Source organism: Ptychodera flava, chromosome 6 (assembly GCF_041260155.1).
Source record: "Ptychodera flava strain L36383 chromosome 6, AS_Pfla_20210202, whole genome shotgun sequence".
Lineage (NCBI taxonomy): Eukaryota > Metazoa > Hemichordata > Enteropneusta > Ptychoderidae > Ptychodera > Ptychodera flava.
Window position 1 is genome coordinate 46,872,859 of NC_091933.1, and position 25,153 is coordinate 46,898,011.

Here is a 25,153-nt window from a genome sequence, read left to right on the forward strand (position 1 = left end):
ACGCGAAAGAAACGGTTCGTCGTATCTTCAAGCATACCATTGGTCAGCTTTCGTCGCATTAGCGATGTTTCACTAAAGACGAACGCGAACGAACGGTTCGTCGTATTTCCAAGCATACCATTGGTCAGCTTTCGTCGCATTTACGTGTATCGTCGCAAATTCTGTAACGGGATTGGGTGGTACCCTAATAATTAGTAATCGTCAGTTCCGTTCGTCGCCTTTCGTCTCATTATGATATTCTTCGCCTCATTATAATATTCGGTACTGCTTTGAATCGACACCACAGTGCAGATGCATTCATGCCATCCAATCAGAAACGGGCTTCATGCATGACAGATGGGTGTCAGGACGGTAATGACAATCGATAAAATTACATGTCATTCACCTACTTGAAGGAAGGTCCCGCCACCATGTGTGGGAAGGTGGTCTAAATGCCCTATTTATTGTCATGGGGCCATACCATATCAGACATCCAGTATCAGGTGAACCGAGGTTCATGGCCGCAACATACCACTTAAGGATGTACGAGCGGTACGCGCGCGAGGAATTTGTCTCTTCCTGAAGGATTACATTGAAAGTTGCTGATAAAACAACTTTTACTATTGTCATTTTCATGAAAATTTGCACAAAGCTCGTCAAATGAAATAAATAATACTGATCAAATAAAATTTTATGGTCACCGTGTGCTACATTTTGAGATAAAAGGCATTGAATTATTTCTCCCATAGAAAAATGCATCGCGGTGAAAAAATGCCGACTCAACATTTTTCTCATAAATGTTAACATTCACTGTCTTGTATCTCACAAACGAGCGCAGTGACCCCCGTATTTTTACGCATTTTGATTATACTTACAAAGAAGAATCCCAAAATCGACAATTTAGAAAAATGACATTACTTTCAGTTTTCCGCTCATACGGTACATTCAGCTCATGCGTACGGCGCTGCATTGAAGTCCCTTTTGTTGCAAGTTTTGTTCATTGTCTTTTCGGCAACACAAAGCATGGCCCGACTATTACAATGAGACGACCGAATATTATAATGAGACGAGAGGCGACGAACAGAGCTGACTATTACTAATTAATTAGGTACCATCCAATCCCGTCACAGAATTTGCGACGAGACATGTGAATGCGACGAAAGCTGACCAATGATATGCTTAGAAATATGACGAACCGTTCGTTCTCGTTCGTCTTTAGTGAAACATCGCTATTGAGACATAACCGAGTCTGCCTCCCTGTCCTCTTTCTACCGCTGGCTGCGCCGTGTTTACGAAAAGGGTCAGGTATGCGCCAGCCATTTTGCCCAGCCCCATATTTTATTTTGGGCAAAATGGCGGACGCGCGTGGCGCATGATGACACGATGGAATGTTCGAAATGACTGCGCTCTTGGCAGTAGCAACAAGATAGGGAGGGCAGTCACCATGAACATCCAACAAGCCTTCAAACAATCAATCTGTTTCAGTATGCAAAACGTCGTATAAGGTGAATTTAGTTGTGGAAGAGCGTACTTCATCTGAATGACAAAATCGAGTTTATTTTTTGTTTGCTTTTTAAATTTGAAATCACTCATAACACAACAGACGCAGGTGCTTCCCTGCTCCCGCAGGTGCCAATGAACATGTTACATAATATCGTCTAATCATAGCCATGAATAGAATGGCGCATACCTGACCCTTTTAGTTATAAAGTGGGGCAGGGAACCAGACTAGACATAACCAGGACTGTTAAGTGGCGCCCTCATAACCAGAGTGTGACATACACGTAAAGTTTATCTAAGCCGAGATATTTCCGCTTCTTCATGCAAGCAAGTGACTTACAATATCAAACACTGCACCTTCAGTTGAAAAGTGTGAGAAACCAACCTCTCTTACACTTACGTTTGGAAGATATAATTTAGCTAATAATTAATAATTTTTTCACAAAACCATATCCGATATCAACAATATTACAATTGTTTGTTTTGATACTTATGAATGTTATTTCTGTATTTGTCTGGGATACTTGTATACCGAATGCTAAGTTTGTGAACCAGGTGACTGCGCATGCCCATACGCATTGAGTGCCAGTCGATCGGACTCGTGATCGTGATCGTGGTGCCCCTTCGTCGAACGCGATGTGCAATGCGTTATAAAGCAAAGGAAACGTGAACTGTGCGTATTGCAGGTGACTGTTTACCTTTGCAAGATCTCTGTGGAAAGACAGTGCGATTTAACAGAACTCCGTGAATTGCCTTTGCAGACATACGTGGTGCTGATTGAAAAGTTAATCACTGGTAAACATCGCGGAAGAGTACAAGGACATCGTCGAACATATTATCTTTACGTCTTCAGTAATCTTACTGGTCAAACATAGATTCACAAGCTGAATATTTTTAGAGTAAGTATCTAATCGGGAATAACTTTCCTGAGAAGGGAGGGGTCACTACAGGATAGTACACTTTTTTGCCAAGACGTTCCTCGGGGAAAGTGTGAGCCATTTTCTCTCAAAATCCGGACAAAAAATCAGGGCTGACTGTGCAAATGTTGGTACTAGAGCAACAAATCGTCTAACATTTCCCAATATTTGAAATTCAAAATGGCCGCCATCCCTGTGTTAGCTCATTAAAGTCTCAGGAAAACTTTTAGATTTTCGACGTTCACAAAACTCAGATTGTGAAAAGTTTACATGCTCAAAGAGCTTCAAAATGAACCCACACAAGCGGTGGATGAGGAAAGAATGGTAAAACTTTCAGAGTCCGCATATCTGCCGCCGAGGCGAATTCTATCTCAAATAGTCCAATTTCAGTTTTGAGGTTGTCGACGCAACCAACCCGTGCATGCATGTTTATTCAAGGTTGCCATTGTTCACAACTGAATTGATTATTTGGAGGTAAATTGATTTTTAAATACATATAGACTTAAATTAAACTGTCAGCGATAAAATTGTAGACTACAGATAAATAAAATTTTCATAATGCCGGAGGCGTATTCTTCCTTAATGGTACTATTACTCTTTCGACACCGTATTTCTCTTCAATAACAACGTTTACGTATATAAAGTCGGTGTATCAAAGCCGTTCGAGTTCGCGCTGTCCAGGCCAGGGCCACTTTACGCGCGAAGAACTCAATAAGAAATCGCGCATACATGCGTGTATACTATATCACAATGTCTTGCGTCAGGAAAGTCGCAGGGGTGGACCCGATTCCTGGTTCAATTATTTTCAATATTTTGTACTCCATAGTGATCGCAATGACGGCCATCCCAAGAAAAAGAGAAAGATGTAGGACAATATTTGTATCCCGGCATTGCATGACGCTGATGACGGACATCCGTCATGTACACTGTGTACATTGCTGACAATTCAGTCGCCAGCCTGTATGTGTACAGTAGACGTCGACGCGATTAATTTGTTTTTTAGGCCGTTGACCCAAGAGACTTCATTGTACACACATTTATCTGGTATGGATCTGCAACAATTGTTTGTTTATTGATTGTCTCAGTATCATTGTCTCCAAAGAGGGATAAATATCGTGCTTACGTTTCAACAACCGTTGAAACATATAGCAACGATATCTGAAAATTGAATACTCCATTCAATTATAATAAACAACATCACGACCTCTCAAGATTAGGTTGTCAGTGCCAATTCCCTCAAACGCAGGCACGACATGTATTTATGATGGCCCTATAACTACAAATCCATCTCTGATCAAATTTCATATGATCCGCGGGTTCACCAGATTATCACAACGAATCGCATGTAGAGTTCGGTCAGATAGGACGCAACTGTCATACCAGAATCAATACAAGTACCTGAAATCTCTACCCTGGTAAAATTGTACATTTTCTCCAAGTGCAACATTCACCCGACATTCAAATTAACGTTTGAATATTAAAGGTCAAAATACACTGAAGAGAGAATAATCAACATTAATACTCACACAAAACCAACGGACACTTCCAATACATCAGTATATATTGAGAAGTTCCAGTCACTGTAACAACAATTAGAAAAGCTTCATCAAAGACGAATTCAGAGGACATTCTTGCAGATACAAGTCAATTGTTTCACTCGAAAACTGCAAAAACGAGATCACGATATACGAAATATATCTTGTATCAATATGGAAGTTAACCAAACAAAAAGTCAGCGGTACCTTGTTGACAAAGATAAGATTAATGGCCTTGTGACAAAAGTCGTATACACAATGACTGTCTACTTCACAGCGCCTGTTAAATAATAGGGGCGATTAAAGATTAGCAAACGTTTGTCCAGGTAACCAATTATGGCATATAGAAGACACAGAAACGTTAAGGAGCGTCTCGTTAAAGTAAAAATCAAACATGAGAAAAACATAAACGATCTGTCTAAGCAAAACATTGATACTTACAAGTTCACGAGCGATACATCGTCTATTATATAGAAATCATCATTATGAAATATAAATATCATAAATAAAATCGTTTTGGTATGCCATCAGGATTGAGCTTCCTTTCTGCTCAGTGATATTTGAATCAGAGTAAGTCTTAGGTAAACACCATGTGCCAAAAAGAACGTATAAGAAACATAGATTAGAAGCAAAAAATAACCAAAATACAGGTGTTCATAACAGTTGTTTACAGTACTATACACAAGTTTTGTGCTTTTTATTATGCTCACAATATTTGAGGTGAACACAATAATTTATGAATATTGCACGTGAAAATTCATTTCATTTAGCTTGATAATTGTCCCCAGTCATCACACTTCCAGCATGGCTAAATGTAACTAAAACTGCAATTGTAATTTAATTTATGAATAGATCGTATTTTTGGGCTCGTAATTTATCGTTATTTGCATGTGCTATCTCGTTCTAGTTCGTTACTGCTCATTAGTTTATTATTGCTAGTTACATGGTTCACTTACTCCATTTTCTTTATTCCTCTATTACTCTGCTCAACTCCACGGAGCGGGCAAGAGTAATTTTCCTGCATTTACTTCAGTCAGGACTTAAATAAGCCTACAAACTTTGGACTAAAGTACCATTGTAATTAAAGAACTCCGTTGCCGCTTCTTTTTACTAATCTTATGATTTTCGGATTTGTTTTCGGCCACGCGTGAAATTAGGATTACCCAGGGAAGTGAAAAAAAGATGTTACAGTACGATGACATTTTGAAGAACATCTTGGGGGAGTTTGGCTGGTATCAGAAGAGGAATTGTATATTACTGTGTTTGATGGCCGTGACAGTGAGCATCTGGCAGATGTCACCCGTTTTTCTCCATGTTGAAGTAGCTCATTGGTGCAGGGTACCTGGCTCAGAAGACATTTTGACAGAATGTATGACTTTTAACTTAAGCAGAGACAGTTGTATTGAAACTCTACATGACTTGACAATACCCAAAGAGTATGTCTATGACAACAAAGTTTGTAGCTCTGTCTTGAAGCCCAGCAGTTGTCTCAGGTACGACAGTGATTTTTTAGAACTAGAGCTGCCATTTATCGATCGAAGAAATTTCACGAACACATCGTTTAATGCAATCGCTTGCGACCATGGCTGGGAATACGATACACGGAAATATACGTCAGCAGTCATGCAAGAGGTAAGTTCTACTTTTCTCCTGTCCTGGCCCGAACTTAGTTAAGTCATCTCTAAAAAAAGTCTGGTCCTCTGATCAGTGTCAATATTAATGTAAGTCATGTAATCAAGTGAATGATCGATCATTCAATGGAAAACAGCATCTCTACTTTACGTATAATTTTGATTACCCGACAAACTTGGCGGTTGCTCAACTGGATACTTCTAGAACACCACAGCGAGCCTAATTGCGTCGTCATTCCAATATTGTACGTGGTATTTTTAAGTGGTATACTCCTGGATTTTGCAGGCCAAACCCTGGCCATAATAACTTGAAGCTCCCTGACATTTCACTCCGCATTACTGTCATGTAACAACAATATACATGCATAAACAGTTTCTGTAGACTGCAACATAGATTTAGATTCTTTGTATTTTGCCATACAGTTTGATCTAGTTTGTGAAAAGTATTATCTTGGAACTCTTCTCACGTCAATATACATGGCAGGATTTGTGATAGGAAGCTTCATCTTTGGACCTCTTTCCGACAGGTAAATAAGTATAGAGCAACGTGCTTATAAACTCAAACATTACCTCGTATACTTACCATTACACGAAAAAATACTATTGACGTAATAAGGCTACTCTTGTTTGCAGTTCGTTACTAAATATAGCTGCTGTTGAGCGAAATAGGACGAAATTCGGACTGATTTTAACACGATTGGAACTTCTTTGGGATAATTGGACAGAACTAATGTCGGTTTAATCTGCAAATGTAAGTTCATCTGCTTTTATCTGTAAGCAATGCACTTGTTTTTTATGATTAATTTGTAATATTGCAACATTTAGCCATACGGCACAGAAATTTGAAAAATATTAAGATCCAATTCCCCCACATTAGTTCCAGTTTTTTGTAAGTGTTGCATGTGTGGCTGTTGTTGCAGCTTTCAGTCTGATCTGTGAACATATCTGTTCTTGTTTTCATCGAAACATCGGCAGTCGCGTATTAAAGGGACAGTAGCTGTAACTTTTGATGGTTTTTCCCTGTTTTTTGTTGTATTTCAACGGCAAGTTATTGTTGTATTCCCAAAGCAAGTTGAAACATCTACTATTCGGCATGTCAACACTGAGTTATACATGTAAATTGCGCTGTTATTGTTTACATTGGATTCTAGTCCGGACCAGAATTCACTTGTCAACAGGAGCAATGCAGTCTGCATGTGTAGAGGCTTAGTTGACTACCTCCTCACTGTTTCTCAACATGCCTTGAATACTACACGGTCACTCCACAACTGTAGGTTAGAGTAATCTCGTTCTCAATTTTATGAGAAATGTTTATTCTTGCATATTAATGAGACAACACTGGCGACTGAGACAATGCATACAGACACCCTTTCTATTCAGACCTCTTTTGTCCTTCTCGATAAACAAGATCATTACACCACAGGGGACCAGGAAAAAACAAAACAATAAGTATACAAATAAACAAACAAACAAACAAATAAAACAAACAAAAATATACAAACATACTTACAAGCATACAAATACGTAAATAAATAATAAACTAATATACAGACAAACATAAACATAAATAAAATAACAAACAAACAAATATACAATATCATAGAACGTTGAATAAGTAATAAGCATACAAACAAAAAAACCAAACAAATGTATACACACATGCACACACACACACACACACACACACACACACACACATATATATATATATATATATATATATATATATATATATATATATTTATCACATAAATGACCCACCCAGTTATCTTTATAGTGTGACGTCACACTATAGGTATAGCGTGTGCTTATCACTCGACACCTGTGTTTGGATGATGTTTGGTAAACTTCTGATACTATCTGATCAAGTTGCTGATTACTTATGATACTGAATCTTCTGAATTCAACAGCTCTTTCTCTTATCCTCCGCCACAGTGTAGATCTATTTCATCGTCGTAAACCACGCGCTCTGGCTCGCGATAATGATCTATTTACAAGCAACATGGCTGCAATAATTTTAAAGGCGGAGCCTCCCTTTAAAAGGACGCCAAGGTATGGCAGCGTTCATTGTGTAAGTGGACACCAAACAGGCAACACGCAGGCACTCGCTCCAGAAAATGCAACTTTTTAGTTTTCCCCGGCCGCAAAAACCCAGACAGACTGCCAAGCGGTCAGCGTGACGTTGCCGCTGATCGAACTCTGTGGTTATATTCAAAGTCTAACGCGACTGGAAGACAATGCTTTAGGAAATTCGAGCGTTTGTGGTGGGGAATCAATGACCATTGACTATTTGAACTGACCGTCAATCAAAAGCTTGCATAAACTCTGTTTGCAGGATTAGCAACATGTGACAAAAGGTTGAGATGAGTTTGTGTAATTAATGTTATAGAAATCAAACATCATACTGGCCATGTGTTTGACTGGGAGGAGAACTCCACTAATGCGAGAACCAGGGATTGAAAAGTGCCGCTTTAAATGGAAATCCAGCAGATAGAGCAAAATTAACTTGTTTTAAATATATGTAAACACATGGTCGTCCAGATGCATGCGTTATTATTATCTGTCTTTCACCAAGTCACAATGCTGGCAGGGTACTTCTTCTCGCCAACAGAGTATTTAATTTTTCAGTCAAAATTTCCAGCAGTCTCCGTAGACTATAGATAATCATGTCAATACGTAACTCGCTATCATTATCCAACAAACTATAAATCTGATAGTCAAGAAGAATTAACAGGTTTTTGAAGACACCTCTTCATGCTGTCAACTATAAAATCGGTATCCTCACTCAAAAAGCACAACTCACATGAATCTATCAAATAGTCTCTGTCCTCGTTTAAAAATGAGAACTACGCAGCAAAACCATCTGGTTGCACTGTTCCTGCTGCTGGTATGTAGTCTCATAAAATCCAGCTGTGTTAAAAACGTGTATGAAAATGAATCTTTTTCTAGAACATGTAATTTTGGTTCACTGGACAAACAGAGGGTTTGAAACCCTTTGTTTCAAGTTTCTTGAACAAGTAAAATCATGTTCATGGACACAATCATAAAATTTAGGATAAAACAATGCCTTCATAAATATAAACATAATATTTGTAAACACAAAGAAAATATACGAACATACTAAGTAAGAATGGCTTTCTAAATATAAACACTTAAATTGATGAACACAAAAATAACTTATTGAACAACAACAACATGAAATTAATGAAGACAAACATCAAAATTATCGAATAACAACTGGGTTTTTATGAACAACAGTATGGTTTTTATGAACACAAACATGAACTTTTAGAATACTAACATCAGAAGTTGTTAAACACATATTTGTTTTTTTGTGTGTGAACTTTGCAACTCTTGCAACTCTTGGCTTGCCATAGACTGTTTGTTTTTGACGTTTCGAGGCCAAACTTGCTGAAATATTTTGTTGCCTGTACGGCGGCAAGTGATTCTTTATCAGAAACGTTGGATACTCCTGGCTTCTTGCCAAATTGTGAAACAAGAAGCTGTGAGAAGGCAAATGTACCTTGCTGAACATTTATTTGCTATTTAACGTAATGAACAGCCAATAAAGTTGACCAAATCATTCTACCCGTTTTTGTTGTTGTAAAATTATTGTTTCAACCCAGCAATGAAGGCTTCCCAGATGCACAATTTGAAATAACTATTATAAATTTTTACTCCACAGTGAGATATAATTATATCAGATCATATTCTGCAATACTTTTACAAAAACCACTTTTTTGTTGTTAAAAATATTTTTAGAACATTTTGGAGTCGCACGAGTATTCAGTCGGTGGCATAGTCATCCCGTTTTACATCTAGCATTATTGTATGACTATATGTGATGTCAACGATATTATGAACATCACCTCGTAGTCACATGACATTTATTTATCACATGCAAGTCTGCAACAGATCTGTTGGCTTAGGTACACTCATGCTAAAATTGGCTGTTTGATCGTTTGACAGGATTGGACGTTTGAAAAGCTTATTGATAGCTGTGTGTGGACTCCTAGTATTCGGAGTGATATCGGCATTTTCACAAAACCTTACCATGTTAACGGCATTCAGGTTTTTAACCGCTATTTGTGGCACCGGAATATACCACCAGTCCTTTGTTTTAGGTAAGTGCACAATGGCACTTCGCCGGGCCATTAAAACGCGGCAATATTATTTCACGGGGAAGGAAAGTATAACTGCTTAAATGGCAACGAATTCCCATGCAGTTTGCGAGTGTTGCTCACGGGTCGAGATGTGTGAAGGTCAAAACAAGGGGAAATGGATTGCTCCCCCCAAAAAATAGATTGTGTTGTCCGACATATTTCACAAAATCATCTTTTTTTACCTGTAAAGGAAAGATATCTTCATGAATTTATGATTTTTAGCTCATATTTGGTATGTATATAAATACCAGAAAGAGCATATGTGGTGAGTCGGTGGCGTCTATATGTTTGTGTGTATGTATGTATGTATGTATGTATGTATGTATGTATGTATGTATGTATGTATGTATGTATGTATGTATGTATGTATGTATGTATGTATGTATGTATGTATGTATGTATGTATGTATGTATATATGTATGTATGTATGTATGTATGTGCGGATGTATGTCCGTCACATGCAAAAGCTCCCAAAGCGCCGCACCCACCATCTCAGTATTTGGTGTACTGGTAGACCCAGGGGTTAAGATGTGACGTTGTTCAAATGAACATGTCAGTGTCAAAAATATGCAAATGAGGTAAGAAAAAGGGGAAATCCTGCAAATGTGCGGGAGTGGTGGCATGAACTGAAACAGATTATGAGTCATTTCCTGTCATTGTTCATGAACTGTTACATATTAACAGACCTGCTCAACCTAAGAGGGACTACCTGTGTTGAAACATTTCTCTTCTATGCATGTTGCTAAAGTTGACCTCCAGTACCTAAAGTTTCAGACCTTATTTACTTTTGTGATTATTTTTTCTTCTGGTTTATTAATTAGAGGTTATTACTCAATATCGCCTGTTCCTGTGTGGTATCAGCATGAGTGTCATTTGTCACAGTGCTGCGTAAGACATTTACACGAGACGAAGTCGAGTGTCTGACGCAGTACAAATGACACGAATGCTGATACAACACAAGGAACAGGCGATATTTAAATAATAACACATGAGAGCGAGGGCAATATTACGATTTATTGCCTGCCCAAGGGATGGTGGTCATGATCGAAATATTGATGATACCCGAGCCGTAGGCTCGTGATATTGCCCTAGCTCTCATGTGTTATTATTTTTATTACACCGAACAAGCAAACATGCAAAGAAACAAAAACACAAAGACTTCTTCGAGTACAGATCGCCTTCTGAGTCCGGACCTCAGCGTAAAAATATGTTGTCAGTGCCGAGTCTAGGGCTGCCGCTAAAGTTTGCCGATCTCCTCGGTGGCGTATCCAAATTAATTTGTTGCTTGCATAGTCGCTGAACACAGAAATTGCATTCCTTGTTGCCATTTTCGTTCGTTTGCTGTTTACTTTCATCAAAATATCGTCTAACTGTGCCGGTGACAGCTCTGCATGATTTATAATATACCCATGCCCATAATTTTAGGGAATTTTGAGGCTTTACTTTATTACGCCTTGCGCATAAATATCAGAATGTTTATGTGAACAGGCTTCATTCATAAAGTATACGACGAAGTAGCTGTGGGTCCATAGCTGTGGTGTTTTCGGACGGGATTCCTGCCTTTTACGGGCTGGTTTTGACTTTTTACGATTTTAACCCCGCCACCACAGCTATGGGAAAATGCGTAGAAAAGCGTCCATGTTACGCCCGACAGCACCCTTGTCGCAACTTTGTTCGGCGATATTTCGAAAAGTTTCCATCCAAATTACAAATTGCCAACACTCATCGACAACTTGGTTATTAGGGACTCACCACGACCAGAAATCCGCTTAAAATTCACTGAAATATCGCCGTTTTTCTAGCTTCAACCGACATGACTACCCGGAGATCGCCATTTTGCTGGCGTAAAACTGTTGTTCGAGGCTGTCTGCAGAACGTCACTACAGTGACGTAGCGGTGACCTCTCAACTTATAAAAACAAACTGAGAGATTACAGCCGGCAGCCGCGCCGCATAAACAATCACAGATCCCAGGACTGAACTATTTTTTTCCCAAGTTAAAGTTTGATTTCAGTTATGTGAGACTGGCAATGTCCATAGGACAAACGATGATCATCGATATCACACGATGAAATACTCAGTTTGTTTTCTATAAGTTGAGAGGTCACCGCTACGTCACTGTAGTGACGTTCTGCAGAGAGCCTCGAACAACAGTTTTACGCCAGCAAAATGGCGATCTCCGGGTAGTCATGTCGGTTGAAGCTAGAAAAACGGCGATATTTCAGTGAATTTTAAGCGGATTTCTGGTCATGGTGAGTCCCTAATAACCAAGTTGTCGATGAGTGTTGGCAATTTGTAATTTGGATGGAAACTTTTCGAAATATCGCCGAACAAAGTTGCGACAAGGGTGCTGTCGGGCGTAACATGGACGCTTTTCTACGCATTTTCCCATAGCTGTGGTGGCGGGGTTAAAATCGTAAAAAGTCAAAACCAGCCCGTAAAAGGCAGGAATCCCGTCCGAAAACACCACAGCTATGGACCCACAGCTAACGACGAAGATGTCAACATCAAGCGTGATTTCGCTGCAAGTCGTTCATATCTCAATGAAACCCAAGAAGAAAGACACCGGGATACAAAAATCGTCATACAGAAGGAACATTTTAAGGTGCAATATGCTATTACAACTGTAACCGATCAAAAACTGCTCAGCTTTAAATCTATTCTGATTTCGATTGTCGTACGACACGGAGCTCGCCCGGAGAGGACGCCATTTTGTTAGTTTACCCTTAGAGTTGCCATGTCAACAGTCGTCGCGCGTGCGCGACATTGCTGTCACGCCACGCGCTCACTACCTGTTCGGTGGAGACGGTGCACAGTACCGGCGCCGTGCGAACGGCAGAATGTTTGCTAGAACTTGACCAAAAAAATACCATGGGAAAACATTTCAAGACTCAACGTGATATTTTTGTATTTTGCAACCAGAAATACCCGTGTTCCTCGAAGCCCTTCAAGTTTTTTTACGTCGGCGACATCGCTTGGCAGGCGGGGAGCGGCAGCCATTTTGTTGTTTACGTTGTTTACCAACAAACTGCTAATGTAGTTCGGGAAAACTCTCAAACTGATGATGTTCATCGTGCATATCTCGACGTTACCGTGAAATATCACGGCTGATATTTTACGGTGAACGTCACTAGGATGTAGCAATATGGGCATGTATATGATAATTATTTTATATCTGCCAGTCTTTCTTTGTCACCAGTATGGATCATACTGACTCGTTTTACCTCCCTCTTTCAGCTACCGAATTGGTGGGTCCATCCAAACGTCCCTTGATGGGCGCACTGTTCATGCTAATGTATGCAACAGGTTATATTGGACTTGGAGTGATGGCTTTCTTCGTCCGCAGTTGGCGAACACTACTGCTGACGATGACTCTACCGAATTTGGTATTTTTGTCATACTATTGGTAGGTGTGGTACAATTATGTCAGAGGTGGAACAGTCACCAACTGATCATGCTCTGTCAAATAAATTGTCAAGTGTTACTGAAGTTTGAGGAGACCTATTAATACTCCTTTGTCGAACAGCTAAAGCAATCATACGTCCTGTAATAAGAGGAAAACTACTTTACAAAACTACTTTTCTTCTAATTTTAGGCATCGTAAACCCCCAATACGAATATGTTAGTGCAACTTCTTAGGTAGTATGTATAGCGTTAATGCCCTTTTGTATTGAATTGTATTAAGTTCTTTATTCCCAGTGATATAATGGAGGTGATTACAAAATCCAGTACAGTGTAATGTTGTTGTTGTTGTTGTATTTTATTTATTTAAGTGTCCTATGTGGACGTATTCACCATTTAAATAAATTACAATGAAATGTTTTCTATTGCCACATCCAGCCCGCTGGGCTTATAAGACACGTTGAATACCACATTGAAGACAAAAAAGGATACATTATTTGTAAAGTGTGCTTTTCCTTCTCGAAAATGCCCTATAAATGTAGTCTGCTACATCATTACAGAATTTTGTCATAAGTATACATAACTTGTTATCGTTGCTTAAGTCATTAAAATCTGGCATAACAGTCAATATCTTGTCTAAAAGTGACTTACGGTAATCTTTATACAGAGTAAAATGAAATTCATCTTCAACATGAAGAGGACAGAATTCGCATAACCTCTGTTCAACTGCAAGATTACTGAATCTCCCAGTTTCTATTTAAAGTGGGAGTATGCCCGTCCTAAACTGGGCCATGAGAGACCGCTTCGCACGAGACATACAACCTGTCAAATACATTTCTTTTCCGTATTCCTTTTTAAAAATACAGTACGTCCTTAATTTTGACTTTTGTTGCACATCTAGTTCCCATTTTCTAGCATGAAAAATTCTTAACAATTCACGAGTAATAGTAGCTTGACTAGGAATTAATGTAATAATGCATCAATGGGAAAGGGGATCGAAAATAGTTGCCTAGCAACTTATCTAGTCTAACCGCCGTAACTACATGTTATTAAATAGAACATATCACTCGGCATTCTGTATTCAGAATCGTTCAAATCACCTTAATTCGTACAAGCACTATGCATAACTTAGATGCCATCTGTGTGACTATCTTTCAGTTTTCAGAAAACATTTGCACTGGAATTGTGACCTGCAATTAATTATCTCTAATATTTGATGGTATACTGTTCCATAGTTTTGATCCTGCAAATTTTAAAGTAATCTCGCCCGATGTCAGTTTCTGAAGAGAACCAGGCTAGATATTTCAGTAATGAAACATGTTGATCCATTTGTACTGAACAAACAGCTTGACTAGGAATTAAGTTGCAATAGACGATAACTTACTACTCTTTGACTCCAGTACCTTAATTGTACGGAAATATATTTTTGGCTTTTCCGTTATGACAGAAAACGAAATTCCGAGTATGCCATATATATGTATCTTATCTTCTTAATATAATATTGGCCTCGATATGGAAAGACGTGGACTTTTTTTACTAAGACTTGCCGCAAGGAAATTATTTACCATTCCATTTCAAACTTTAAAGTACAATTCAGGAATCACCATGAAAACTTCAGTGTTAAAAAAACAAATTACCCAATATTTACCGACACTTGAAATTCAAAATGGCCGCCAATCCTGTGTTAACTCTGCGGGGAAAATTAAAATTCTCTTTGCATTAAAATAAGCATGTGAAAACTCAATTTTCTCCATGAGCTTCGAAAGGAACCCCGTAAATATACCAGGCGAATAATGTACTGAAGCTTGAGAGTCAGAATATCTGTCCAGAAGGCGCATTTTGCCATAAAACACTCGGATCTTTTGTCGCGAACATCTGTCTTATATCTGTATCCCCGTGTAACGTTACAACGGCAAAAATAACAACACCAAAAACAACATCGACAGTCTTGCTCCTTCAGTTTTCCTTAGCGATACATCTATGGTGAACAGCGCCGCATCAGGTCATTTCAAAGAACATTGTGTATAGAAAATAGCCATTGCGCCAATCTTCTATGTAACTCGCGAGATAATGCGTTAATCGTAGTAACCAACGGATTATGCCAAGATCTTGCAATAACCTTTTTGGTAGATAAGTATGTATACACTTGTATGTCATCTCGCAAAGTTGGTGAATAATATGCTATTCTTTCCGATATCTCAAGTGTTCTAGATGAGTCGCCAAGGTGGTTACTCTCTGTTGGTAAAAGGAAAAAAGCAGAGAAAATAATAAGTAAAAAGGCACGGATAAATGGAGTGTCAAAGTCTTCATCTGATGAACTATTTGCTCTGTTCACTTTGAATACAGAAAAAGAAGATATCGAGGTAAGAAGACCTTATATTGGACATCTGATAATAGTATCGATGTTTGTTGCCTGCACTGCATGGTAAATTAAACTGTATACTAGTATTGGTGTCGCTTTGGACATGATATCAGCGTCAGAAAGTTTATCCACATGCACTGACATTTTCGAAGACCTCGTAAACTTTTCCTTCCGAATACCCGTAGACCTGCAAGTAAATGATTAACGATGGGGATCGCTACTGAATGCGCTTGCTGTGATACTTTGTCGCATGTCCCGGGGACAGGACGTAAAACTGTGGACAATTAGCTATGATGTATGAAAAAATTCATAGCTTAGGGACGGACCATTAGATCTTGGGAGGGGTGTGGTCAAAAACAGAAAAAAAAATTTCAGAGCAGAAAGTTAGGGAAAAAAATCTTCAAACTAGTTTGCAAAATAAAAAATAAATAAATAAGAAGACAAATGCGTAAAAAAAAAATCTGCAAAAGTCTTTAAAATCTTGAAATTTTTTTTAGATTTTACCGACAAGAAGCAACTTTCTGTATTTTTTAGTACATCCTCCAGGCACATTTTTAATTTTAATTTATACATTTAGAGTGACTGTATCCCTTATACTGGAAGTTGTGATTATCTTATCTTTTCAGGACTTTTGTATTATGATCACTTGAAAATTATAAAATTATAGAGCCTGTTTTCTACTTGTTTCCTGCTTACAAACCAAGCAGGTACACTAGGTAAAACATTGAAACTATGGTATCGTTGTCAAGACAGAAAGTTGTATTTGCCTTTTAAGATCAAGGTAAACAGATGCAGGCCACATCAGGTTCATTTTTTCACAGCATTTTATTGCAATGATGAATACAAGAATGGGTGAACAAGTAGAAACACGTCAATAATGATAAAACAACATATCAAGTCATTATGAATTATTTTGCTTTTAAAAAGGCATTTTCAATTCTTTTTTCTCAAAAAACAGCCTCAAAAAACAACAGCAACACATTTTTTAACATTCAACAATACACTTCGTAGAATGCCATCTATCCAACAAATCCCAACACAAAAACACACAAAAGGATTGAACTTTGAAAGTTTCTCGATAGCAAATACTGAATAAATCTGCATGAATAATCGTTTGTTTGTAGCAAATGCTGAATGACAATTATCTGAAGAATTTTTCCACCACAATAAAAGAGCATGATTTAAACAAATCTTAAGGGACTTATGTAGCAAATTTCAAAGAAATTGGACAAGCCCTTTCAGAGAATACAGATTTTTTGACCAAGAATGACATAAATTGCCCTAAAAAGACAAATATTGAAATTTCATCACATCTATACACATCCAATCAATTTGGACATGCTGCTACAGAGAAATAGATGTTTTGATCAAAAAAGGGCAACAATTGCTCTAAAAACACAAATATGCAAATTTCACTGTATTTTGCAAACAGCTTCTCAGCTTGTCAAAATCAATTGTAAATCATGAGATATGCATGATGTTTGGTGGGGTGAATGTAGGCATTTCACCACGCAGTATAAAGGGAAGCCAGGAAACCAAAATAGTCAATTTTCAAAACTATAGGAAGCTACTGGGGAGCAAGAAGACCATGTTTCAGAGGAAGATGTGTAATCTGAAAAAAATGCTCCCCAAGTGCCACCAAATAACACCATTTTAATCTCTATTTTTCAAAAGCTCCAACGGCAGGAGGGGGACACCCCCCTCCTGACCTCCCCCCGCAAAAATATTCCCCAAGTGCCACCAAATAACACCATTTTAATCTCTATTTTTCAAAAGCTCCGACAACAGGAGGGGGACACTCCCCTCCTGACCTCCCTCCCCCCGTGACCGCTTGTGCGACCGCTTTTGGTGCTGTGCACCACATCTTTGCCCTCTTTATCTTCAGACAGCGACGAATTAAAAAAACATTATAAATCTGAAAATTTACTCTGAAAAAAAAAATTGCACACCTAATCTCCATTGGAAAAAAAAATTAGAAATTTACTAAAAAAATTTCACAATTGCATTGTGACCACCCCCTCCCAAGGTCTAATGGTCCATCCCTTAATGTTTTTAAAAGTATTTTGGCAAGGTTGGTTTGATCGTGATAGTTAACTTAAGGGTGAAGCATATAATACATCCTGCGTCTCGTTTTTGACGCAGCACAAAAGATTAATAGGCGAAATGGGCAATGACCGATGCATCATATAGCCTACCCGTGCTCAGAATTTTACAAATTACAGAAAAGCTCCTCATTTTTCCGGTCGTTCTTTCCTTTCGCCACTTGCCTAAATATTGAAGCATTTTTCATTCATAAACTATATCATTACGACGTAATTCCACTTGACACCACGTGCGACAATATGCCTTCTCCTCCCTAATTTACGGAACACCGTAGTAACGGAACCTATAAAAAGTCACATGGGAACAAGTTTTTAATCATGGTCGAATATCGCGTAATGCTGTATCGCTCTTAAAGTCTCCTCTGCTTCAAAATCTTCTCGATTTCGATCGCGCCAGATCATCGACGTCGTACAGAGCGGTTAGTGGCGGTCATATTATTTGTTACACTGTGAGTGGCCATGTCAACAGGTAACACGCGCGTGACGTCGCAATGTCAATGTCAATGTGCATTACCTGTTTTCTGGTAGACTGCAAACAGTATAATTTTTGCTTGGACTTGTACAAAATATTGGCATGGGTATATGGTAATGCAATGAATTAGCCGAATGTTAGGACATTTTCTTTCGAGCACTGCACAAAAGACAATAGAAATATAAACTACGATCTCGCGTGTGCATATATTAGCACGTCACCTTCAAAGACATTTTTGTGCTTTTTCTAGATGTGCATGAATCACTCAATTGCCTTTTAATCTTTGTTTTCTCTCGCCATACCGACAACAATGCCATTGAAACATGTAGGTCAAATCATCGGGACTGAAAAAAGCGAAAAGAGGTCGCGCTTTGGATCTCGTGAAATACCCAAACCTAAGGAAGAAGATTCTTATAATGTGTTTTTCAGGGTAAGTATCTCTATTATAGAGAAGTGTAGTTTACAAGTATAGTTACACGTGCTTCTGACGGCATCGTACTGGCGGAAGTATTATATAACCTTGCTAGTATGTGAATTCAAGGTTTAGTTGTGCGTTCCCGATAATTTTGCTGCATTTTGTCTCGCAAAACATGCGAAAATAGTGTATTTTTCACGTACAATTTATTTATTTATATGACGGCTATTCTTACACCCTTATACCACCCTTGAATTTCATGGGTTGATTTTGTTTGATACAGACATAAAGAATTTTAAAGAATTATGTTGGGCGTCAGAGAAAAAAATTGGAGTGACACCACATAATTTAATTCATGTCACTTCGAGGAACCGTAACTATAGTCCTTCATGTACTGGTGTAAAGGCAGTGAACTGAAAAATATTGTGATATCAAAGAGGTTTGGTAACTATTGTAAACACCTTTGATGTCAGAATATTTTGTTGAGTGTGCATCAGTACAATAATTGCTATGATTTCGGGCCGAGAACAAAACCTTGAAGTCTCATTCCACATTTCACACATACAGGTCTGACATCCTGACAAGATTTCTTTAAGTAAAAAACACTGTATCAAATAAAATTAACCGATTTAATTTGAGGGTAGGACGAGGTGTAAGAATAGTCGCACGTAGTAAAAGAAATCTTTATTAAATTTCACGAATTTCGCACGTTTCTGGGAAAAACGCAGCAAAATCATCAATCGCGCAACTAAACCACGGACTGCTTGCCGTCAGTGTAATTACGTGTGTCACTAAACCTCTCTAAATCTATGTGCGCGTTTGTGAACATTGTTCTGTTTGTACTGTGGTCTAATCGAATTGCGGGTTAATTGCTGGTTAAATAAGAAAGAAAATAAGAAATAATCCACAACATGTATAGAAGCACCGTAGACCAGTGGTAGGAAGCACCGTGGACCAGTGGTAGGAGGCACCGTAGACCAGTGGTTAGGGTAACGGACTCACTATTGGAGGATGGTGAGTTCGAGACCCGGTTTAAGTCCCGGTAGATCCAAAGTAGCGAACGCACTGTCAGAGGACGGTGAATTCGAGACTCTTGCTCGGTGTTGTGCCCTTGAGCAAGGCACTTTACTCCTAAGTGCTCCATTGGGGTAGTGGGTTATGGGTTATGGCTAGCGCCCGTTGGATGATGGACTAAAAAAAAAAAAAAAAAAAAAAAATAGAAGCAATTTTCCCCCGGACCAAAACTTTGTGTTTCCATCAATGGCTGCTAGGTTAAATGTGACAGCTTGAATGATATCCTTATGAATAAGTAATTTTACGTATGTTCAAACCCTGTGGTTCTTTTCGATCGTGTGTGGGAACTTATAGCCTTGACAGGTATTATCTGTGCATGAAAACCACATTCAACAAGAATTCTAAAACACATAAAGAGTGCTTGTCGTACAATGGCGAGTACAATTAATACGTTACATTTGGTGTAAATAGCATGTGTATTTATATAGAAAAGTTTCAAAAGATTCGTTAGTTTGTAAAACATGTTTCTTAAATCAGTTTTACAGCAGGCTTGGTATACTACGGGTTTTCTTTCAACACGCCAAACCTTGGAGGAAACGAATTCATAAATGCTGGCTTGGCGGGTGCTGCAGAAATCCCAGGCAACTTCTTGATGTTGGTATTGGTAAAGTCCATGCTTGGTCGAAGGTTAACGTATTTTGGCGTATTCATACTTGCTGGCGTAGCGTCTCTGTCAACTGTCCTTATAAGTAAATGTAAGTAGACGTTTTTATTATGGTAATTGGCATTTTGGGTTAGTGTTGTAGAATGACGACTGTAAAACTTCACGGTGACACGGCAGTTTGGACTCGTCCTGTTGAGACACACTTGTGCAATAGTCGTGACCGCATTCACAGATTCACAGATGACCATGTAAACGTAACCAGCGCGTGTGGAAGGGAGAAAATCCGGTGTAAACGTTTAAATGTAAAAATGGTGTAAATGTTTGATTTTAATTTGATAACCTGCTTCAAAATCTTTCAAGCTGTACAAAAGGCATGTGTGTAATTCAGAATTGTGTGTCCCTGCACTTTCACACATATGAGAACAGCCTCTCTCTCTCTCTCTCTCTCTCTCTCTCTCTCTCTCTCTCTCTCAAATTTCTGATCGTTATTGACAAATTTTCAGGCGGTGATCTCATGTGGCTGAATACAACAGTGTCAATGCTTGGTAAATGTATCATTACAATAGCATACAATTTATCATGGGTGTATGCGGCTGAATTGTTCCCAACTCCAGTGAGGTCAGTACACTCTGTTCTTGACAGCTGTTTCGATCGATATATTTACTTTATCATCCAACAGGGGAGACGCCAGTGGGTTAAGTGCCTATCTAACACTACGCTGTTGATCAATGGCGACTAAAGTGCCGTGCTCAAGCTTGGGTACAAGACCGCGCTCTGGTGTCGAACTCTCCATCCTCCGATAGTACGGCGCTACTCTGGTCCCACCCTCAGGTCTCTAAATCACCATCCTACAATTGTTGGTCCGGTACCCTACTGTATCCAGGCTTCTGTTTGCAAATATGTCACGTAGCGTGGGCAGTGATATAGCAGTAGACGTATAAGAGACGGCACGATACACCGAAATACACTTTAAGTCGTAGCACTTTATTCAGCTGAGTAACGTACGGTTACACGGTAAAACTTCTATGTCTCACACTAGTCTAGTACTTAGGCGTCTGTCTCGGTCAACGTCGTCTCGAGCGTCGCAACAGGTTCTGAACGGCTTCTACCAAGACGAATTTGTATGTTATGTCACATATTTTATCGGTGTAAGTTGTCAAGAATTTCACAATTTAAGAGTATATCATGGAAATATTGCCATAAATTATGAAACATAATTTCTCATCTTTGCCTCCAGGGGGTGCACTTCAACATCAAAGTTTCCGGTTTTAGAACTTTTGGCTATATCTGAAAAACTAAGGTGGTGACCCCCACTTTTTTTTCTATTGATATACTTTTTGGTCACATATCCCTCGATTGCGGAAGTTTCATAAATTAGTTAATTATAGATGCATACCAAAGGCATGACAATATGCAGATTTAGAGACGATTTAAGTTGTATACTTTCTAGACAGAGAGACACTTCACTTCACTTCAGTTCTTGACGTGTTCCTATACAGAGATGTAGACGATCTGAGACTTTGACGTACTGACTTCTGTGTGAAGCCCAGTCTGTTTGACTGTGGTGGACCACGTCTTGGTAGAAGCTGTAGAACCTGTAGAACCAGATGACTCCCTGTTTAATTCAAGACCCTTTGCCTGGCTATGTAAACGAAAAGACGCCGTCGTGCATATACTCGAAGCACGTTTCTATAACTGTGAAAACCTTCGCATGGCGTCCTTGGTAATTTTTCTTAAATATGCATAGCGTACTGCTGCTTTACGTCAAGAGTGAAACATAATGGTCAGAATCACATAGGAAAAAATGAAAAAGAAAAAAAAATGACCTAAAAATTTGTCACTCTTCTTTGTCACCAGATGCATCATAAGAATCTTTGTATAGATAGAGTAACGCTCAACTTGTTTCGTTATGAATTTTTTTTGCCCTTCAATATAATTCTATTCGCATTTCACGAGACAAAAGTGTACTTTAGTCAGTCACCTTGTTCGAACTTTAATTCATAGAACATTTGAAAGCCCTTCTCCAAAACGAATCTTCTGAAAGATGTGCTTAACGAAAGCTTTCTTCTTTGGGCGATTTATTTTGATTAGTCACATAGAATAAAAAAGTAAGCAGGCCAGCATCAAGCATTCACGTTTTAGATTTGCATATGTACACATCTCTGTGCAAGAGTCATGAAGTATTCCTTGCAGAGAAATGTCTTTATAATCATTTATCGAATGTTTTCTTCCGGCTCAGGTCCCTCGGAGTCAGCATGACAAGTATGAGTGGAATGTTTGCAAGTATTTTGGCCCCACAGATAATTTATGGTCGAGTTCTGTGGATCCATTTACCTCAATGCATATTCGGTATCATGCCTCTCATTGCCGGATTCCTTGCGTTGTTGCTACCGGAAACCAGAGGAAAAAAACTACCCGAGACAATCGAAGATGGAGAGGCTTTTGGAAGGTTCGAATTGCACCCTTGTTTGTACAGTGCTTAACTCAGATTTACTAGGCGTCTCAATCTTTCAACCAGAGGCCTTATCGTATCACTCGTCTCTCATCATTTTGTACAAAAAAGATACCATAAAGCAACTAAATATTATTTTCACCTCTTTTATTCTTGCAGGAAGCAACGCTGCCGAAGACAGAAAACGTTGCCCAGACGTTGACTTGAATTCTTATCCGGGGATAGTTCTTTGAAATGTAACCTTGCATCTGAAACGGTTATAAGTTTTGTTCCGCCATAGTAAATCCAAGCTGCTTATCAAACATTCATTGAATAATATGTAAATTTCGCTGCATTTGAAAGTCTTCGGTTCAACAAAGGTTAGTATTTTGCGATATAGATCGAATAATCAACTTGAACGGTGTGCTTTGTTTATGTTGATGCCATACTGTAACGAGCCTGATGTCTAGCACCCAACAAAACAGGAGTCAATTATGGAGGGTACTGCCTAGGCAAGATAATGTCAAATATTATGAAAAATCAAAAAATACTGTATCCGGTACATGCTAAGTGTGTCTACGATGTTCAAACACCAATACTCGGAGGGGTTTACTTCTATATTTACGCTAGTATGACGAATTGAGTTTCATCTCTGCCTAGTGGTTGACAGCCTATGTGAATAAACAACATACATCTTTTTTAGTTATTTACACATAATTAAACAACACTGCATTGCAAATACTTGCATCTAAGCAACAGTTTATATGGATAAACTTCATGAACAGAGGTCAACGGCATTGATATTGCTTTTTAGAGAGTGTATGGATTAACTCACACCTGTGTATGCACCCAACCATGACAGTACCTCCATGATCCAACACATCCAAGCTTGCCACAGTAACCATGGGATCAAGTGTGAAATCCTGGGGATATTCGAATGAATCTGTAATATGAAATGGGAAAAGTCAACCTGTCCTTAAGTTTCCTTTTCCATTATTGCGCAAATTTTACACCGTCGTTTTCCAGACCCCAAACATGTTCCGTTGTTTAAAGTGTAGTAAGATAGGAGTTAAGTTGGACAGAAAAAAAACAGAAGACCAGGACTCTAAACATAATGATTAAGGGGCTTGTGTTTTTCAAAAAAAAATACCTATCCTAAAAATAACGGACACAGTTGAAATCATATCGATTTTTTGAAGTCATACCGATTGCTGTTATTTAATACTTCAAGTTGGGTATAGAGACGCTAGATTAGGGCATGGAATCGAATTAAAAAGGGAGGGCCTTCGTTCTTATGCCCACCGTAAAGAGAGATGTTGTTGAAGACCCGCACAATTTTGAAGTAATACTCGTCGCTGCCATTAAATTCTTCAAGTCATATATAAAACAAAAGATAAAGGATTGGAACAGAATTAAGGAAGGGAAGAGAAGAGCTAGTGTTTTTAAAAAATATACCTTCCCTTTAAAGAGATGCTGTTGAAAATATGCACATTTTGAAGTCATATCGATGGATGCTTTGTAATACTGGAAATGGATATTAGGACCCGAGACATAATTATCAAAGGAGAGGGCTAGTGTTTATTTCAAAAAATACAACTACATCAAAATAAGGAAGCCATAATGATTGCTTATATTCAATAATTAACGTTTGCATTAAAAATGAAAGATAAGGGATACAAACAGAATTACCAAAGGGGACGGCTAGTGTGTTGGATTGACCCTTCAATAACTAGATATTCAGAAGATTGCCCTCTATCTTTCTTAAGACCCTCTGACACAGAGGTCAAGAAACGTCCTGGTAAAACAATTAAAAGGTTAAAGATTAAATTACACCTACGCAGACACATTTTCTCCTCCATCTTAAAGCAAGTAGACATGACACGTAGATCTGACAAACAATCCAGCCAAAAGTACTACTATAGGCGCAACGATGTAAGTTGATTTCCCTTTATGACTTTCGAAATATTTAGAAGACCATTTTGAATGCAGTGCCTAGATATTTTAGTAGAATTTAGTTCTTTTCCTCCGTTTACTTTGAACTTGATTTACCTCGACTCTCCGGCATAGAAAATGAATGACCTTGTATTTTAATCTCTTTATTTACCGAGTTTTCACAGCTTCGTGAATAAACCTGTGCTAAACCAAAGCAACTGAGGGTGGTTATTTCTAGGAGTGGTTTGCAATTAGCGGATACAAAAGTAACTGGACTAGTACTCCGCCACAGGTAGTTTTTTTCAAAAATTAACCCATTCAATAAGAAGATGCTGTTGAAGACATGCACATTTTAAAGTCATACTTGTTGCTGTTATTTAATTCTTCACATTTGATAAAAAGAATACAAGGATAAGTCTTAGGAGAGGAAAAGTGTTTTTGAACAGATACCTACCCTAAAATTAAGGGAAACATTTGTGGTCATATGGACAATTTTGAAGTCACATTAAGTGCTGCTATGTAGTACTGTAAGTTTGATATACAAATTTACGATTGGGGTATGGTGCAGAATCAACAAGGGTGGGCTAGTGTTTTTCAAATTTATACCTTCACTACAGAGGGACGGTTTTGAAGT

General features: G+C 38.5%; 1 protein-coding gene across 5 annotated transcripts in view; it reads left to right on the forward strand.

The window, feature by feature from the left end:
* LOC139135984 (organic cation transporter protein-like) overlaps nucleotides 1-24,733 on the forward strand; it is a 37,629-nt gene extending 12,896 nt beyond the window's left edge. The window contains exons 2-12 of one of the 5 annotated variants that reach the window (XR_011553071.1): nucleotides 5,089-5,563; nucleotides 5,986-6,089; nucleotides 9,532-9,686; nucleotides 12,963-13,131; nucleotides 15,331-15,490; nucleotides 18,393-18,493; nucleotides 20,030-20,247; nucleotides 20,660-20,774; nucleotides 22,396-22,605; nucleotides 22,768-22,967; nucleotides 23,404-24,733. Coding sequence is in view for 4 of the 5 variants with exons in the window: in XM_070703794.1 (XP_070559895.1) it covers nucleotides 5,089-5,563; nucleotides 5,986-6,089; nucleotides 9,532-9,686; nucleotides 12,963-13,131; nucleotides 15,331-15,490; nucleotides 18,393-18,493; nucleotides 20,030-20,247; nucleotides 20,660-20,774; nucleotides 22,396-22,605; nucleotides 22,768-22,810 (1,750 nt within the window). In the remaining variant the exon portion in view is untranslated. Of the gene's footprint in view, nucleotides 1-2,075; nucleotides 2,379-5,088; nucleotides 5,564-5,985; nucleotides 6,090-9,531; nucleotides 9,687-12,962; nucleotides 13,132-15,330; nucleotides 15,491-18,392; nucleotides 18,494-20,029; nucleotides 20,248-20,659; nucleotides 20,775-22,395; nucleotides 22,606-22,767 lie in introns of those variants that run through there. The other 4 variants (XM_070703795.1, XM_070703796.1, XM_070703794.1 and 1 more) reach the window with 4 other exon arrangements.
* The last annotated feature ends 420 nt before the right edge of the window (nucleotides 24,734-25,153 follow it).